Source organism: Aythya fuligula, chromosome 4, assembly GCF_009819795.1.
Source record: "Aythya fuligula isolate bAytFul2 chromosome 4, bAytFul2.pri, whole genome shotgun sequence".
NCBI classification, from domain to species: domain Eukaryota; kingdom Metazoa; phylum Chordata; class Aves; order Anseriformes; family Anatidae; genus Aythya; species Aythya fuligula.
Genome location: NC_045562.1, coordinates 63,502,651 through 63,522,685, shown reverse-complemented (window position 1 = coordinate 63,522,685; position 20,035 = coordinate 63,502,651). Strand labels below are relative to the sequence as shown.

The 20,035-nt window shown below is 36.1% G+C and overlaps 1 protein-coding gene across 1 annotated transcript; it reads right to left on the bottom strand.

Annotated features, from left to right (window-relative positions):
• Positions 1–1,211: 1,211 nt before the first annotated feature.
• Positions 1,212–19,877, bottom strand: ZBTB49 (zinc finger and BTB domain containing 49). The gene is made up of 8 exons (XM_032186727.1): positions 19,809–19,877; positions 18,539–18,712; positions 15,309–16,414; positions 9,437–9,483; positions 5,531–5,604; positions 4,781–4,863; positions 4,540–4,701; positions 1,212–2,560 (listed from the first exon to the last, which is right to left on the bottom strand). Exons 2-8 carry the CDS (start codon positions 18,688–18,690, stop codon positions 1,890–1,892), a joined length of 2,295 nt encoding a protein of 764 aa, XP_032042618.1. The 5' UTR covers positions 18,691–18,712; positions 19,809–19,877; the 3' UTR covers positions 1,212–1,889.
• Positions 19,878–20,035: the final 158 nt, after the last annotated feature.

Here is a 20,035-nt window from a genome sequence, read left to right as displayed (position 1 = left end):
AGTGCTATCTCTGGTCAACAATATTAACTTACTCATTTCAATTCAGGTTGAAAGCATGCATAAAAAGGGAGTCACAAAGCACAAACAAAGGAAGTGAAGACATAAATTAGTGTTAACACAGTAACAAACTGTACAGCTAGTTTTGTATTCCTGAATAAAAAGCAGAGAGATCTTTAACATTTTTTAAAATACTGTATTTACCAGGCTCTGATCTTCCACAGAATGAAAGTCATGGACTGCAAGTCATCTGTGGTCTACACTGCTGTTCTAGAAAAATTAATTTTTGTTCTACCAAGAACTATCCAATGAAAATAGATTTGCATCTTTGTGCTTTAGTGGAAAACAAATTACAACGTCTTTTTCTAATACCATGAAACTGTGACATTACATATTAACTACTAGAGAGTTCCAGCTATCAGATTTACAAAAAACTTGTATATATATTAGCAGAGGAACTGTGTTGTTATGAAAATAGTGGTGATAGTGGTGATCTTTAGTTAGCTGTTGCAATACAATGCAAATCTAGTTTTCAGCCTACAAACTGCTTATTTTCACAACCAAAAATTATAAATAACTAGCTGTTTAGGATTCTATGTGATTTTGTAGTCCCAAATAAACACTGGACTATTTTTCATGCAAGTACAACTCTGAAGTCTTGTAGTGCTATCACATAATACCGGACGTACCCATACTCACAGTTGTCATGCTAGCAGCAAACACAGAGACTTTTGTAGGAAATGAGAAGTATGAACTTCAAACAGACTTTCCAGCCTGTGAATGAACTTCAAAGAGCAGAAGTTTAGTACAGGGATATTTTCATTTCAGAAACTAAATCTAAATAATGTTTTAGAGTAAAACTTGACAACATGCTGCTAAAACTTTCTGATGGGTTGGAAAAAGTCAGACCTGCAAAACTCACATGACTGTAGCAAGCAGTCAAACATGCAGGAACAGATCAATACTGAAAATGAATACAACCAAGCAACAGAGCAGAGAAGGCCTGTAAGCAAAGTTTCTATCCAGTAATAAACTATTAACTCCATTAATTAGCTAATGTTTTACACTAATTCACTGAAATATAAGGCAATCTACTGGTACTTTGACTGCACGTATTTTATATTCCCATTAGCATTGTAAAGACACCTGGAACAGATAGAATTTTCTTATTGAAAAGCTTTCATGAAAAGATGAAACAAAGTGCGCAATTAAGATAAAATGTAAAACAACTTCCCTTTATTCAAATTAAGTTAGCATTTCCTGACCTCGGTCTTCATTGTACAAATAATCATCTGTGCAAAATAGTTTATAAAATACTAAAAAAAATTTTATTGTAAAAAAAATAAAGTTTCTAGATATACAGTTATTTTGCACTATCACAAATATTGTCCAGTATTTAACATTTAATTTTAATACCACAATACTCAAGTCATGTAAACCAACGGTCCTACTGGTAAGAAAGCCACTACTCAAACTCAGGTTCAGCAGGGATTTGTTCAAATGTTTCCCTCTTTTCATATTTACATCCTCATAAAACTCTGACAACCCATTGTTGAATTGCACTCAGAAAGAAACTTGACATTAGGCCATCCTTTCTTCCATTACCAGATTGAAAAACAAAAAAGGCAAATTTTAGCAAATCCTGACAACAGAACAGCTACACAGTGCAGTAACAGAAGAACAAAGATCCCCAAAACTAGATTTGAACTTTGCTGAGAAGCAATGTAAAGGCAGCCTACACTGGGTTCTGGGCATGTGTACCTCGATCTCACAGTACCCAAACTAGTTGGCTTAAAAACTAGCTCAGACCTCTCTACACTGCAGTGTAATCACAACACAGATATATCTATCGCATGAAATGCCTCTAAGTTTTGATTCAGTAACCTGAGCCCTCATTGCTCCAATTCACTTTCATTCTGCAAAGTCTTCATAGCTAAACCCCAGAGGGTCATGCTAGAGAAAAACGGTCCTTCAGTATTCTTGTACGCAGCAGATGATGTTCGACTGCCTAGTGGATCATTACAGTGACTGTCCAAAGTAACCATAGAGGGACGAATCATGGAAATATTATCAGCCTGTAAGGGTTCTTCTGCAGAAGATCCATCTACATCTGTATAAGCATATGGTGTTGGTGGCGTTTGCTGTGTCTGAGCTTTTGGGAGTTTAGCAGAATCCACATTCAGTTTCTGTTGGTTTGCTGAGTCATTGTGTTGAATCATTGATCGCAGCTTACAGTAAGAATCTCCAGAATTATCAAATTCAGTTGAATTTGCAGTTGGACGAATGGGAAATTTAACTGAAACTGGTAATAATGTAACAGACATTTCTTGGCTAAAAGTGTCCGAATTCTGAGATTTCTCAAGATCAGAAGTTTCCATCCCTTGAGCAAATTCGTCGAGTGTGTTTGGACCTTCATCGGTGGCTTTACAATGCATTTTCTTGTGCCGCCGCAGAACAGCAGAGCGAGTGAAGCATTTGTTGCAAGTTTCACAAGTATAGGGTTTTTCTCCTGTGTGAGTCCTCACATGTCTACGCAGGTCACCAGAGCCTGCAAAACATTTCCCTACAAGACAGAAGTGTTAATATTACTATTTTGTACTTAACACAAGTACATAAACATATTTTAATTTGAGAAAGGATGAGCTATGGTACACGCCAGTTGTGGTACTTTATCTAGAAGGGATTCAAGCAAGTTCCTTCAATTCGTACAATTCAATTACTTGTTTCTTCTCCTTGATCTGATTTTTGGATTTCCCAGTGCTTTTGTTTTTGTCTCTAGAGACAGGAATATCCATTAGTATTTGAAAGCTGTGAGTGCCCTCGATTTGTATCAATCTTTGTGGAAGAAAAAAAAAAAAGTAAAATAAAAAGATCAAATTCCTCTGTCTCGTAAAACAGCATGCTGACAAGCTTCTAATTGTATTCTTCCAGTGAGAACTGCATCATAGAAAGTAATGATTTGTTCATTAGAGAGGAACTACTCTTATAGTGCTTTTTTGTAAACAGTGAGCTAACATATTGCAGCAGACCATTTTTTTTTTTAATATTCTATCCAGAGAATGTGTCAAAGCTAACTTTTTATTGCTGTAAATGTTAAAATATAACTAAATAGTTAGCTGTTTGCCAGTTTTCAGAACCACAGGCTCAAATATACACTATTACCACATTGTAATGAAAAAAGTGACTGGGGCCAAACCAAGGCAAAGTGCAGAAGTGCAACAGAAAAAGAAAGCATTAATTTCCAGAATATGATTCAGACACCTCATGTTCTTTAGGAGAACAGAAATAATTTCATACCTCTTTGTGATTTTACCTCACTTTAGCTATGTTAAAGATTATGTTGTTCTGTATGGACAGATACCAACTAAAACAAACAGTATTATCTGAAAGCCCAGTAAAATTACAGTCTCAGTTTTTGGTATATTTTTCATTCTACTGCCTGGATATCTCCTCAAAAAAGCCATTAAACAGTAAAAGTAAGATTACAAATTACTGCAGAAGTACATGTGGAATTTGAGTGAATTTAATGTGAATGAATGACTTAACACTTGATCACGTCTTTGCACAATTCTTGCTCTCAGTACAAGATGACCTGGCTAGAACTGAAAAATGATCAAAAGCCCACTATAAGACAAGATGAAAATAAATTTGTTTTAATGACAGTAAAGCAAATCTTTGTTTATACTTTCATATCCTGAGTGTCTTTATTTCCTCTCTCTGATGCAAGATCTAATAATTATAGATTTTGTTGTTGCCTCAAGACATTACAAATAAAACATACTGCAGTTGGATATTATCATATGGTAAGTACCTTCCTCCAAAGCTGTTTCCTCAGAAAGTAGATGAAATTATACCAAAATAGCGCTTAGGGGCAGAAAAGTAAGTACTATGCAGGATACTAAGTAACACAGAGATACAGATACTCAATGAAATTTCTGAAAACTATGTTATACTAGGATGAATCACTGATCAAAGAGCAATTTGCAGACCACTTGGAAGCATAACCCATCTAGCAGAGTTTGAAAACGGATATTCTGTGGTATGAAGCATTGATCAAGTTTTGATTTTATTCCAGAGGTTGAAGCAAAGTAGTAAAACACTCCTAACAACTCTTTTGGTCTAATGCAGCTCAATCTCAACAGTACCCAACTAGGAAAAAAAAGAAAAAAGGAAGAAAGAAAAGAAGAAGACTCCACTAACAGACAAGTGATTCTAAACCTACCTTTCTAGCAGAAAATAAAGAGTGTTTTGAAGCAGCAAGTATCAGCGTTCCTATAGCAAACAGATACATATTGATTCCTTATTTCCTTTCTGGATTCTTCAATTGAAAATCATTTCTGAACTTACTTACAACAGCTAAAACAGTTTGATCCCCAAAAAGATAAACTATGAAGGATGCAAAACAGAAAATTTTGTTAAAAACCTTCATAACCTCGTATATGAATTTAAAATTGTTTTGGTTAATTGTTGTTCTGCTGACATAGCCTATTTCCCTTATTTAAAAAGCAAAGACATGCCAAGACTATGCAGATTAAGTCTTACCACATGCCGAACAGCTGTATGGTCTCTCTCCTGTATGCCTAATTCGGTGCTTTACTAATTTTCGTTGCATGTTGAATGACTTCCCACATTCATCACAGGTGAATACTTTATCTGCTGTATGAGTCTTTTTGTGCTCCTTTAAATTACTGAAGTTGCTGAATCCTAGAAAAATGTGACAGACACAGATTAAAATGACTCCTCACGTTTCAATTTAAACAAACAAACAAACTTAGAGGCATACCTCTGCCACAGATATCACACAGATGAGGCTTCTCTCCAGAATGAATAATAATGTGACGCTGAACATCACCAGAGGCAGCAAATCTGTAACATAACATGGAAACGCAATTACTGTCTTTATAAGAACCCTTACTCTCCTTATTGAGTATCAAATGGAAATTAACTATGAATATCTGATGTTCTGAACAAGGATTAAAATCTAAAACACATATACCCAAATGTTAAAAGACAAAACAAAAAATAGCAATCATTTTGAAGCTGGTAATGTCTATTTAAATTTATAATAGGAAAAAAACACCTCTTCACCTTTTTTCTTCTTGAACATAGTTTAAGTACTAATGCTATTCCTAAATTAGTGTATTTTGTCACCTGTTAGCAGAAGGCAGAAATATTTAATACTTCACTTAAATCTGTCAAGTTTCCCATACTGCATAGTTCTCAGAAAATGGACAAAAACGTAAACAATATGACCAAATAATGAAAACAAATACACAACAGTATAACTTTAACGAAAGATAATATATAAAAAAACAAAGACCACAGACTATGTATGTATGACACATTTATCTTATTGAGACTTGCAAGAAGATACTTGCAAATATTATGTATGTTAATATTTAAACTCAATGTCTTCTAGACAAAATTCAGCAGCACACTGCCCTAGCTCTTGTCCCTTAGTTTAGCAAGATGATGAAAGAAAACAATCGACTTCTAACATGGTAACTTTACCAGGATGAACAATTCTACTCACCTTTTCCCACAGATCTCACAAATGTATGGCTTTTCACCAGAATGTCGACGTAAATGTGTCTGCAGATTACCTGCCTGAAAGGGACAGTAATTTAAGCATTTAAATTTAACTAATCTGTTGTTGTATGCAGATAAAAACTTAATGACGGTAACTACAAGACTGGCTTTTTATTCTTAATTCTGAAGCAGTTAATACTACAATGCATGTAGAAACTCAAGCAGTAAAGATAGACTACAATGTACTCCAATTACAAATTGCTTATGTATGCAATTATACATCGACAAGAACAGGAGAAAAAAAAAGCCTGGAATCAAACACTCAGGAAAAAAGAAAAACCTGTAGTTGAAAACAGATCCAATTATAAATGAAAATGACACTATCTAGATTGCAGTCAAGAAGAAAACTTACTAGTGATATGGTTCATGTTAGTCTCATTTTCCCTGTCCTACAAACAATATACTGTTACATCGGGACGTCTGAATTCACCTACCAGAAGGTTAAAAAGAAAAGAAAAAGGGTAAACATTTTGCTATCCATAAAACACTCACAGCTAAGTGCTCCAAAGCCATAAATATTTACTCATATCAGAAGATAATGGAACATGAAGTACAGAAATCAACAAATAGGATTACTTGTAACTTATTTTCATTACACTTCTTTCTTTTCCCAATCCTGTAAAAATCATGCTAGCTTGCAGGCAAGCCAGGCAATGACAATTACACAAAACCATCCTACTAATGGCGTTTTTAATAAACCACTAGTGCTTCAGAACAGCTGCTCCATTGAGAATCCAGTTCTTAAGGCAAAAAATACAGCCAGTCTGGATAGAGAAGCTACAGATGTTCCACAAAAAACTGCACACTATCCCAGGGTCAGTTCTTAACACTTCTGTTCCCTCTGATGGATAACTGCTTAGTTTTATCTAAGTACACTGAAGGAATATTAGGTCTCTTCTATCAGAAAGATGGGGACGCAAAGATTATCACATCCTCCTTAGTCACAGTAAGGCAACAAAAATGGGACCCTTCAGTAATTTCTCCTAACTCCTTTAGATATAAATTACCTTTAAAGATCAATGACTGTAATCACAGGTTATGATATACCAAAACTAAATTATTGCAGACACAGACACAAAATAATATTAAATGAATCAGTCTGTACACAGAAAGCTTTCTGTAACCCCCATAAGGTTTTTCAGATAGCTGACTGAACCACTGTCCTCTATGGCCACACTTTACAACACTGAAATTGATTCAAAAAGAGGCACTGGGTACCTATTTCTGTGGGAGATGATGGACTGAACTGACTTCATGGAATAAAGTGTTTTTTTTTTGTAAAGACTTTGTGTTGCAAAGACTGAGGATTTATGCAGAAGTGCATTCGAGAGCAACATACGAGAGACAGAACCTTTACCTCCATCCATGCCACAAAAGAAAACATATCAAATGCATTTGTTATTCTCAATTAGGAGAGAATGTGAATTTGAAGTGCAACACTTATTCTGAAATACCTCCCATACAGACATTTTTAGTTTAGAATAATAGCATTCTACAGAAAGTAGCAAGCAGATTTATTTCTTTATTATAATCCTCTGTCACTTCTTCCTAATGAGGGTATGAGCTTGTTATTAACTGCTCTGAGATACTCAAAAAAAAAAAAAAAAAAAAGAAATAAATACATTAGTAACCTTCCTAAGCTTGTAATGTTGCACACAGCCTTAGTTATAGCATAACATGCCAGACAAATAAAAAAAACATAAGAGGACTTTTGCAAGCTTTTCAGTGAAGGAAAATAAATATTCAGAATAATCATCTTACTGACACTGGTTGCACACCATTCCTCATAAGTGCAGAGACCAGACAGAGATACTAGACTTACTCTATTTGCAATTGGCATGTGTTTAGAAAGCAGCTACTGCCTTTCAGCCCCCTGAAGAGGCTCTGCAGCAGAAGGCAGTTGGGAGGTAAGGCATGACGTCCTGGTCAATAGTAAGAGGAGACCAGAGTCTGCGTACTAGCAGGGAAAGATGCAGGCTTTGAAGTACAAAAGAACCCTTTTTCTCCTAAAATAATTTACTGTTACTTGTCCCAGACTATGAGTTCCTGTTTCAGTTTTCTCTGCTTTCTTCATTTTCTCTTTCACGTTGCATTGAGTGGAACATCAGTAAAATTCATCAGGAGCTGACATACTCGGCATAACAACTGTGTTGTCTCCAAAGCACAGAACATGAAAGCTTAAATAAGAAAAGTGTTACTACTTCTGTGCCTGTAGGCTGAGAAGTTTAACACAGCCCAAGATCAGAGATGGTCATTTCAGTAAAAAATAGATAGCAATTATCTTCAAATCTTACTTTCTGGTCTCGCTTATTTGCACAATTCAGAAGCAAGAAGTATGCAAGTTCCCATCTGTATACTCAAGTTCTGAGTACACTCACAAGTGTGTAAGTTCCCATTTATGATGTGAGATAGAAGTGCAATACACAAGCTGAATGCCATGGCTCATGTTCTGGAAGAATATCGCACATCACCACGTATCTATCCATACCTTCAGACAAGTGAGGTTAACAGGGAGGGGAGAGAAACTGTTTAAGAGTGTTTAATTAAAAAGTGGAAATTTCCTTTTTTTTTTTCTTTTCTTTATTAAATAGGAGCAATGCAATGTATGTTGCATGAGGAGTCTGTCCTACCTGTCATACACCTGCATACAAGAAGCTTTTTTATTCCCTCTTCCCCCCACAGTATGATCTAGAGTACAGAACACGACTCCATTTTCCAAACGTACTTTTAATGGAATTTGGAAATACCCACTATTTTTCTTTTAGTAACTACTAGTTCAATCCATCAAAGTGAATGAAAAAGCTTTTTCTCTGGCTAACAAGCAGACCCAGTTTTGCTCAAATGGCTTGATAATCACAATGAAACAGTATTGCTCACTGGATGCAGCATTATATCCCTGTTATACCCCACTGAGGTGGAGTGTGCAACTGCATCAGATTCACGGGCCAAAGAAACCCCACAAGTGGACTACAAAATTGGAGCAAGAGACACATAAGCACTGGGGGGTGAGTGGACAAAGATTCTACAGGTCTAATCCTTAAACCAGGACACATAAAACCAAGATTTATTAGATGATATTTGTTATGCTATCTTAGTATAAAAATATGCACCTGTCTACTGCCTCCCATACTTAGGTGTAAATATTCCAAACAAGAAAATAGAAAAGGAATAGAAATTTCGGAAACGCAAGACAACTAGGCACCAAAATTTTAGAAATACAAACAAACTGCTGTACTCAGAACAGCACGCAATGAAGGGCAAAATAAGAGGGCTAAAGTTTAGGCCCCGTATATGAATAGGGAACTCCACGAGAATTTTCTTAAAAATCCTGAGTTTTGTAACTTCAGACAGACCCTGCTGTACTTAATTATAGAGAAAATGGAGCTCAGTTATATGGATGCCATTTTTTTTTTTATCTGACTAAAAAAAACTGCTTATTTTTTGCCATTTACAAAGATGAAATTACCATGAATACAACACATACAAAATTCTATTTTTTTTTTAAACACTGATGAAAATTCAGAATACATTCCTAAGTATAAGGCAATAGGACAGTGAGAATGAAAGTGCTCTTTTAAATCAGTTGTGACTCCATGCCTGAACACTCATTTGAAGACAAAATACATAACAAACATCTACTGAGAGCAGACAGAATCAAAGGTACAAAACATGTAAAAGAAATCTAAAACATTTAATGTGTTATTTTCATATAAGTTGTTTTAATATTTTACCCCTGAAGTTAAGTCTCTCTGAGCAAAACTTACTAATCTATGGACATGTTTATTTTTAAAATCAATACACAGATGCATTTCAATTTCAAGTGTAATACCATAATATAAAATATTCCCACCTGTGAGAAGTGTTTCCCACAAATGTTACATTCAAAAGGTTTTTCACCTAAAAGGAGAAGAAACATAGAACTTCTAATAGCTGCAAGAGAACACAAATCCTTTAAATTGGTACACTTCCTTTAAACACATATAATGTAAAAATAAGAATATCCCCGAAAGGACACTTACCCATATATTTAAGGGGAAACTTAAGAGGGGAGTACAGCATTAACCATTGAGCTTTTAAGGCAAACTTGCTCAGAAACAGAATTTATTTTTCAAAAATAAGTAGAAGAATTTTGATATGAATGGGAGTGCTACATATTATTATTAATTCCTTTTTTTCCCCCACATGAAAGGAGTGCCATACCTGCTGGAACAGAACAGATGACAGGGTCCTACTACAACAACAAAAAAATTTACAGAATACACCAGTCCTTCCACTTATACTCACAAAGGCCCTCTCTTAAAAAGAATATGGAATGCAGAGAAGCTAATTTCTGTTTTCTCCACTCAAAGGGTACCATACATCTCTGATCAGCATGTAGCCATTCACTCCCAGCAAACACACTTGTCTTCAAGCTCTCAATCTGCGTAGGAGTATAAGAAAATTAACCCAAATATTTTGCTTTAAAATTCTGAATTTATTCATCTTAAAATTGTATTTTTGAATCTCCAAAAAATTTAGCTTTGAGTAACGTTAGTAAAAAGCTAGTGCAGCCCACTTTAGCACTTGAAAATAACTTGATGCTCAATCTAGAGTGCTACAGTACTATTGTTGTTAGTCAGAAACAAAAATCTAATTACTTTTTATCCCCTAGAGTATTTCGTAAGTATTTCTTCCCTGCATAGTTTGTGTTTTTTACAGTTGATAAAAATCTCTACACATCTTCAGGAATTTTCAAAGAAAATAATAATGCTCAAATAACATTGAATTCAATGACAGTCAGACTTCTAGTGATATTTTCATGAGTCTAACTGTACTTTAAAAGCACATCTGTAACCTGGCCCACAGATACAAGGAAACTAAAGAATTAGTATAAATCACCATGCTTTAGATGCAGATGTTTCCAGAGGGAAAAACAGATTTTACACTTTGTTTCATTCTTTGTAATAAATAAAAATCTTTAGATTTTGAGTCATTTATTTTAATAATCATTCTCCTGATTTTACAGAGCACCTCTTGGCCATGGCCTTATTTTTGAGCAGGTATTCACTACATCACCATTCTTGCTCCACCCTCATTAGGAGCATCATCTGCAATATCCAGGTGTTGAAGTTCCATTTTCCATCTCTGCTGCCAAATAAAGGTGATGCTGTTTCAGCATCATTCAGGATCAGGGATCAAATGCAATTATCTTAGATGTTAAACCACTGAGTCAACATAGTTATATGGCTTCACAAACAGGCAGCAGTCTTCCAGTTACTCTGCCAATTTAAGGCTAAATTTACTTTTTCTAAGTATTGATGAATAGAAAACTTCAATTTCAATAAAGCTTTTATTCAATTAAAGTTAAAAATTAAGAAACCAATAAATCAACTCTAAAGAATACAGAGGCTTGATTTCAATATGTCTCTAAATACTCAAAAAACTAAAAGTTCTGGCACTGACAGCACAAATATACATGAAACCAACAGGAAGCCAGAACTGTGGCAACTGGGAAAGCTTCTGACAACCAGTTCTGACAACCACAGAGGCGTTGCAGTAATTTGGAATGGAAGACAAAAAACTATAGTGGCAACTTCTGCAGAAATTACCCACAGCAAAAAGCTAATGTTGACACAAAAGATGTCAACTGAACAGAAATCCACCCTAAAATACCTGGAAGGGGAAGGATAAAATTCAAGACTCAAATTGTTCACAGTGGTTGTTGTAGGCTGCATGCAATCTCATTAAAACTGTACTCTCTGTTTCAAATAATTAGTTTTTTTTTAACCCCTGATGATGAAAGATAAAGTAATTTTTAAAAGTTTGTAAAAAACCAATCCAATTAGATTTTGGAGAACAGGTCTGTGCTCGCATAAAACTGCAAACAACCAAGTAGCCTATTGCAAGATGAATCCCAGCAGAAATACTAAATTACTCAGAGTATTGCAGCAATGCAAGGTAATGCATTCTAACTGCTTCCCAGGCTTTATTAGGAAGAGTGCAGCTAGCAAGCTGAAGATGATTCTCCTCTACGTGTCACTGGTGAGACCATACCTTAAGAAGAGAAAGCTAACAGGAAATCATACTTCTGTCTACGATCATCTAATGGGAAGGCTGATGGAACCATATTCTTCCTGAAGCTACACAGTGATGAGACAAGGGGCAACAGACATGAGTTAGATCAGTAGATAATAGGAAAAAACTTTTACCCTATGAGGATGGTGAAACACTCAAACAAGTTTCCTGGAGAGGCTGTGGACAATCTCTGTCCTTGTAGATATTACAAAACAACCCAATCTGATTTGACAACCCAAATCTCTGCTTTGAGCAGAGAGTTGGAATAGATGACCTCCAGAGTTTCCTTTCAACCTAAATTATTCTATGACTGTCATTAAATTCCAAAAGGAAAACCTTACCTGAGATCAACACTGATCTTCTAAAATAACACTGTTGGATCAAAAGCAATAGAGATTTTTTTTGTGCATTAAAAAAAAAAAGTACCTTAACTACAATTATAATGATGCTTAAACGAATATCCAGGAGACTAAGGTACTAAACCTTTAGACTGCTTTGTATTTTCTATCTTCTGTTGCATCATTCTTGTTCAACACTGCAAGAAGAAATGATAAAGTACACAGTAGTAGGATCAGTGCAGCAGTATATCAGCTCCAGAGAAGAAAGGCATGAAGGCAGCGGTGTTCCTCAAGTCCTCAAGAGATCATAAAGATGAGGAGCAGGACCCGCTAATGCATGGAGTGCTGGCAGCTTGCTCTAGCCAAGCTCAGAATGAAAACACTGAGGATCAACACTGAGGATCAACAGTATGTTACATGACAGTTAACTCCGCTCCTGTTTTTTTCAATCCTGACAATTTATTTTTTTAAAACGAGATATTTCCTGAAAATATTTTTAAAAAATAATAATCGCTTTTTACTGGATAGGTGTGAAGTGCTTATTTGCTTCCTTTTTTTCCAGACAGGTTCTGCCACTGAGGCCAATCTAATTAAAACAAATTACAATACTCAATCAAGTCAAAGCCAATCTTGTAAGTAAATCCAATAATCTCTATTTAAAGATTCCTTTAAATGGCCATTAGCAATACAATTAAAACAGCTACTCAGCCCAATACAATGCCTTGTGTTGAACACATTATGCTTGTGCTTTGTGTAAACAATTCATCAATGCAACCATACGAACATGTCAATTCTTTAGTAATCCTAGTTCTCAGGGACAGGGAATTTCACATGTGCTTTCTTGACAACTAGGCCACTACAGCACTTACGTTGAAAAAGTTGTCATTTGTGGGTTAAAACATAACTTCCCGTTGTGAAAAACCCTTTTTAGTAACTTACTTTAGTAACTTAGTTACTTTAGTAACTTAATTCCATTATCAAAGCCAGATATGAAGGACTTTCAGTATGAACTATAATACTTAAGTGCTTGCTTGCCCTCAGTTCTAGAAAAGATACATTTTAAAATAAAATTGATCAGATGACAGTTTGTGATATTTAGTTGTGCTTTCTGAGGTGGAATATGGATAGAAATGGCTCTGAGGATATACTTACATTAATACTTAACTAGCAGTGTACTTATTAATGAAGCTGATGTGCCCTGTACCTTCAGCTATACATCCTTCCTATGCTAACATCCTACTCAATGTCTGCTTTGATTTCCCAAGTATTCTTTTCACACTAGCTGGTATTTAAAAACAAAGTACCATGACCCCAGAAAAACAGGTAAGCAAACAGGCATGTTTATTTATATTCTTTTAATAATTTTTCATCCTTCTTTGATGTGATTATTATTTATTAAACTTATGTTCTTAAACTTTATCAGCTTAGCACACGTACTGAAGAATGTTAATGCTACGTTAAGGAGTATTCAAGTTTGGAACTTTTGGAAAACTATGGGAAGAACACAGTGCATTAAAAACTGCATGGAATTCCTGAATCTAATATAAACACATACTAGTAGAGAGGACAGCAGCAACAAAATCAAGTCTAGGATCACTTTTCTTACATGGTGCGTTGTGTGGAACATAACAACATCCACTAGAGCTCAAGTGAAGTGGAAGCAGGTGTAAATGCACAGAAGTCAAAAAAGAAGAAATGAGTATCAACACAAATAACCTTGCAAAGTTACTGCAATCCTTTTCCTCTTTTTCCATTTCCTACACTGGTAAGCATTTGCTGATCACTGCATCTATAGAAATCAAAATTTTAAAACACTCATAGCAGGAGTCCTAGTCTATTTGCTATATGAAGTTTAGTACCCGGTCCACTCCTTTAACCTTTAAGTTACAATAAATACATGAAGTTCATAGTTTACTTTACCCCTTCTAAAGTTATTTCAAATGGTTTACCAGACTTGGGATCATACAATAATTAAGTCTATCACTCAGGCAACAAACTCTTAAAAAGGCAAGTAGTCTAATGGGCACCAGATTGATGAAATCCAGTTTCCTTCCAGTGATTAAGATGTCTTAAGGAAGTGCAAATTATAACAGGCTTCTCCCATGTTCATTCTCTACCATAAACTCACATTTTACCAACTTCAGAGTTTCTCCCTCAGTTGGGACTTCTCTAGATGCTCTGTCTTCTATCTGACCACCTACTTTCCTGAAATTTGTACGATATTAAAACATACCTGATGATGTAAGTTCAAATTAAAATATACAAGGCAAAGAGAATACAGAGGTAAAAGACACGCAACCGTGTCACAGGAGACCAAATTAAAACAATAATACCAGTAATGTGAACATACAGAAAGTCAAATATAATGAGTGAAAACTTCAGGAATCAGTGCAAACTGTTCTTATTTTCTGGAATGATTTTTCTACTACTCACATGGATAAATAAATTCTTAATGCTAAGGCTCAATTAACAAAATGAATTAATGTCTGTTACGAGGGACTCACATCTGCTATCAAAGTAACAATACGTGCATCATTTGAAAAGTGTTGTTTATCTGGTAAGACCAGGAGAGACACATTTGTATATTTATTATAGGGAAAAAAGAAGGATAGAAGTATTCAACAGGTTAATCAGGAACAATGCCATCTCAAAAACATGAAACCAATGGTGTTACTTGACTAAAGGTATTATTAAAAAAAATACTTTTTATGAAAAACAAAGCTAAAGTTGTAGAAATATAGAACATGCTGGTTAAATTGAAAAGACAAATTACTTAATTCAAAATTAGACTGGGTCTTGTTTTTCACTAGAATAAAAAGATACTTAAATCTGTGCTAGGTTTAAAAACAGCATTACCTATAAGTATTGAGAACAAAGTAAATTTAATCCCATTTACTCCACAGCCTATTTTTGCATCACTCTCTAAATGAACATCATGAAAATTGTTAATACTAGGAAAAAATATAAACTAAATAATATATTTAACAGGTCAAAAAGAAATGACCACCAAGCTCTTATCACTTCTGGTTCACAATGAATATATGATGAGAGAGAACTGTGGTTTTCAAGAACACTTATGTTTTCTTCTATCCATTTTTTGTTGTTATCTGCCTTGGACTTCTGAACAATCTGACAAACTGACTAGAAATGCCTCTTTTAAACGCATGTCAAAAATGAAATTTTCATTGAAATATCACACAATGTTCCTCGAAATAGGACTCTAAAAGCTAAAACTATAAATAAAAGCTATCTTACTATATCCGCTCTAGTTTTATTTAATCTCATCAATTGAAATATTTGGTCTGCAGACCAAGTTATTGATTACTGTACCTGTATGAGACCTTTTATGAAGTTCCAAATTGCTTGGGTGTTTGAAAGCCTTCCCACATAATTCACAAGTATACTGTCTCTGTGACTGAAGAGTCTGAGATTGGCCTTCTTGTTCCAAAGGCCCTTGAGATCTTTCAATTTCAACAGTTTGTTCAAAATTCTCAGAATTCACCAAGTCTTCAGCTTCTTTTTCTTCAGTAACTCTGACATTTGTCACATCCACGGTACTTTCATTTACAGATTCATTTACTCTTGTTATTCTACTGTCATCGCTTTTAGGCTCAGGAGGGTGTTCTGCAGATTTCTGAGATCTCAGAAAATTTAACTTTTTGAGATGCACTGCCTTTTTCAGCCGCATCTGTTTGTTGGGCTGCAAAAGCGTGCTGTCTGCATCTTGATCTGGAGCAGCTTCATTCAAGGACTGAACCAGAAAGTTTGATGGTAAGTGATCTGAGGTGTCCAGAATACATTCAGAGTGACTGACAGCACAAGAATTATTCTCTGCTGTGTTTATTTCTGTAGATGTGTTGTAAGAAAAGGATTGTTCTGTTACCCTCTCCTGATTAGAGCAAGCATTTTGCTTATAGAACTGTTTGCTGTAAAAGTTGCGTAGTTTATAATAGTAACTTGGTTGCTTAAATGGGAGCTCTGTGCAGTTGCCATCTAAGGAGTCAGGTGACTGTTTCTGTACATCACCTGAGGGTGCATGAAGATTAACAGACTGCGATGCATGAGAATGGTGGTCAGCCAAGACTTTACTAGCTTGCGTGTCAGATGAGCATTCATGTAACAGGTTTGTTCCATAACTGTCACTGGCACAACCAGTATCTGCACTCAAAGTGTTCTGCAGAGAAAATACACTACTACAAGGCATGCTGGCTGATTGCTCTACAGCTGTAGAAGATTTTAAAAAGGTGTGGCAAATATTCAACACATTTTGCACTTGAAGACACTGTGCAATATCCAACATAGCTTGTACGTTGTCCTGACTAAGATCCAGATGAGAGGTGTACATGAAGTCCAAGATCTGGCCTATTCCACCTACGTTTTTAATGTCCAAATGAAAGACATCATTCTTCTGGCCTGAAGAATTCTGAAAAAGGGTCCTGATAAAATAAGGCAAATACTCAAACACACAAATAATTTAAAAACACTTTTATGAAAATATATATACACACATACACTTCCAACAGACTGCCTAAGGATCAAAAACTTACACTAGATGGTCTTACCTACACTGCTGTGTTTTTGCACATGAACTTTTCAAAACTGCTTGAATATGTTGAATATTATTACCCCTATACAATTACACTTAAAGTAGAAATCAAAGCAGAAGATCCTTTAAAAATTTTTGCCTATTTTTTTTTAATGTGTTGAAAACACACCCTATATTTGCAGTTCCTTATCCAATGTTATTTAAATATTAGAAGCAGTCGTGTATTTGTGGACTGTTTGCAAAAGTTGATTGACCCAGAACAATGCTTCCTCTTCCATCATGGCAATTTGCTAGTAAAAAGGAGAAGACGGACCTCAAAGTCAGCAAAATTATTCTGACAGCCGAGCTTGTCCATCAACCACCACCAGTGAACCTTACTAAAAACTGGTTGTTCTTTTTCAGCAAGTAAACATGGATGGTAACAGTAAATAAGAGGATGGCATTATTTTCAATTCTTTTTGTCATATCACCCCCAGAGTATTTTTTACTGGTACTGAACAAGAGCCAAGTAAAAGAAAAATGAAGAATATAGGTATGTGAGCCTAAAACAGTAGCCCAACCATTCCCCACTGAATCATCACTGTACCCTTAAAGTGTCTGAATTCATGAGACTTCTATTTGATGTAAAGTATTCTCACATCAGAGCTGTAGATCTTAATATGCATAACTAATTCTAGACTGACTTTGTACTCTGTCTCATTCAGGAACTTCATGCTCTTCTGTTCAAATCCCCAGTTTCTAACCTAATAATTCCACAGTAGATGATGATACACACACACACACTTATATGTATGTACATGTATATATGTGTATATATATGATGTATATGGGGTCGGGTCATTCCTACATAGATAGCCTGCTACACCAGGAAATACCTTGAATTTCAAGATCCCTCTGCATGGGTTTAACTCTCAAATTAGGTTTGTTGAAAGCTAGGCATAATACCAATAAGCAGTGAAGCTTAAGCAAATTAGAGCCTAGGCTTAAACTTCAGAAAAGCAGTTTCAGGTGCATCCCTGCAACTTATCCTATCCTCATACTTACACGCTACTCTGAATTAAGTATCTGCATCCAAATTTTTCATAAATCTGGCTCATATTATCTAAATTAAAACCAGAACTATAATAAGCAGATCTGGGTTGAGAGTCTAACTGAATTAACCACTTATATCCTACCGAATTTGAGATGGAATTGAGTGCCTAGCTCTCTTTGACTACTTTAAAAATTTAGTCTTTGGGCACAATTCCACATCATCATCAGGATTACAACACTACTGCAGAAAAAGCTGTTGTTCTTTTTTTCCCTGTTCATAATATATGAAATAATTTTCTTCTATAAGCATCAGTTGTCAAGGTTTTGAGATGCTTCAAGAAGCAAAGTCAAAAAAGCCATATCAAACAGCTTACTCATAAATAAACACTAAATTGGGTGAACCAGCATCCCTTGAAATTTTGGAGGTCAATGGGAGGGCCATAGGAACTGTGACATTGCTTCGTGAGCCACCTGCATAAGATACAGACATTGTGTCTCTGATAATGTGTTCTATGTAGAGGTTCAATAGTTATGTATCCACTCAAACTTTATTTCAGACTCTACCAAACAGAAATGGATGATGTGAATCGTTTCACCCGTTATATCCCTTATCTGTCTCTGCTCGTGTTCAGTACTACACTCCTTGTAAACAGTTATATTTTTATACTGAATTACTGTTTGCAGGCCTCTGCCAAGAATCCATTATATGAAGCACTGTAAGCCAGTAATGAACAAGAAAGTTCTGAACTCAGTGTAATAGTTAATTACATACACCCAGAAAATAAATTAGGATGGTCACAGTTTTTAATTAGATGTAATACATGATACAGATTTATCTCTGGACAAACAGTTTAACTTTTTACCTGCCCCTCTAATAGTTACATTGTCTAGAACTACCAGAAAAAAAAGTACCTTCTCAGAGAAAACCTCAAATAACAGCACTTAGTTCACTTTTTTAATAGAAAAATTTTCTACCACATACCTGAAATATTGACTGAAAGCAGCTAATACATTTTTGTGTGCTTTGAAGCAGACACCTTTTACCACCAACATGCAGTCACAGAGAAGACCCTGAATGCGCTGTTCATGGAGCTGCTGGAGAAGATGACAACTATGGCTAGCAACAGTGTCCATGCTAGAAAATCACTTACATTACCTACAATGAAATAAAATGCTAAGATGAATTTTAAATACCAAACTTTCAAAATGAATTTAGAATATGAAGAACATTTTCACAACTTTTAGCTCCCGAAGGAAACAGCTTTTTACAGTCTGGGCAGGTCTAAACTGGACAGTTTAAACTGCCACATGAGCTCTAAACACATTTGTCTGTTTAAAGATGAGTCATAATATTGTTCACCAGTACAAATCAACAGTATATATATGAAATATTTATTTTAATGATTTTTTTTTATGATAAGCTTCTGCAAAAACGTGCTAGCGGTGCTGCCAATAAACAGAACTCTATAACCACAGAACAAGTAATTTACACAACTTTGATGGGAAGGTTCTAAGGTAAAAACATACCAGACCTAAAACCACAGTAGTATTTGTAGAGGATAACCTCAGTTACTTCATCCTTAACCTGAACATGGGGGAACTCTGTAGCAGCACTGTTTGTATCATACTCCCTGCTGTTGTAGCTAGACCCAGTGCCCACAAATCTGATTCATTAGACAAGTTAGCATGGTAATTATTTAATTTAATAAAATGTAAAGTCTCTTAAGAGTCACTTTTTTAATAGGTTGAAGAGAAAACAAGTAACATTATTCCCCTATAGTACATTTATACTGGATTCTACGCTTCCTTTTTTTGGAAGCAAGATGAAACTCCCTCCCAACACACTTGTGAATACGAAAGGACACCTGCAGGCCAGTCTTCTAATTAATAAATGAAGCAGAAAAACCACATCGGTTTAAACTGGAGAAGTGGTTGCCCTCATTCTCAACTCTGATGAGCACCGCTGGCTCCAACATTTTTATTTACTGTTATACCGTGCTTCTTTTTCTCCTGTCACATTAAAGCGGGTTAGTGTGTCGGGCTTTCCTTTCTCCCTCCTATTTAATCATGCCTTTCAGCAGGCTTTAAAATAAATAAACTAACAAACAAACCAAACCCGCTTTCCAGCACACCGCCTCAGCCGTGCACGTCCCCACCCGGGGGGCACCCAGCGCCACCCGCCAGCTCTGAGGCGCAGCCCCCAGGCTCCCCTCAGCCCCGAGGCGACGGAGCCGGCCCTGCCCTGCTCTTACCGGCTCCGGCCACCACCCAGCTCCATCCCAGCGCCAGCCCCGGCCTCTTCCGCCGCCGCTCTTTCCGCTTCCTCCCCGGCGGAGGCTCGGAGGAGCGGGGCGGAGGGAGCCGAGGGCCGCCCCCGGCGCAGGCGCGGAGCGACTGGAGCGGGAGCGGGGCGGCGGGCGCAGGCACGTGCCATTGCCCTAAGCGGGTTGACCTGGTGGCCCGGGGGGCTGAGGTGGGG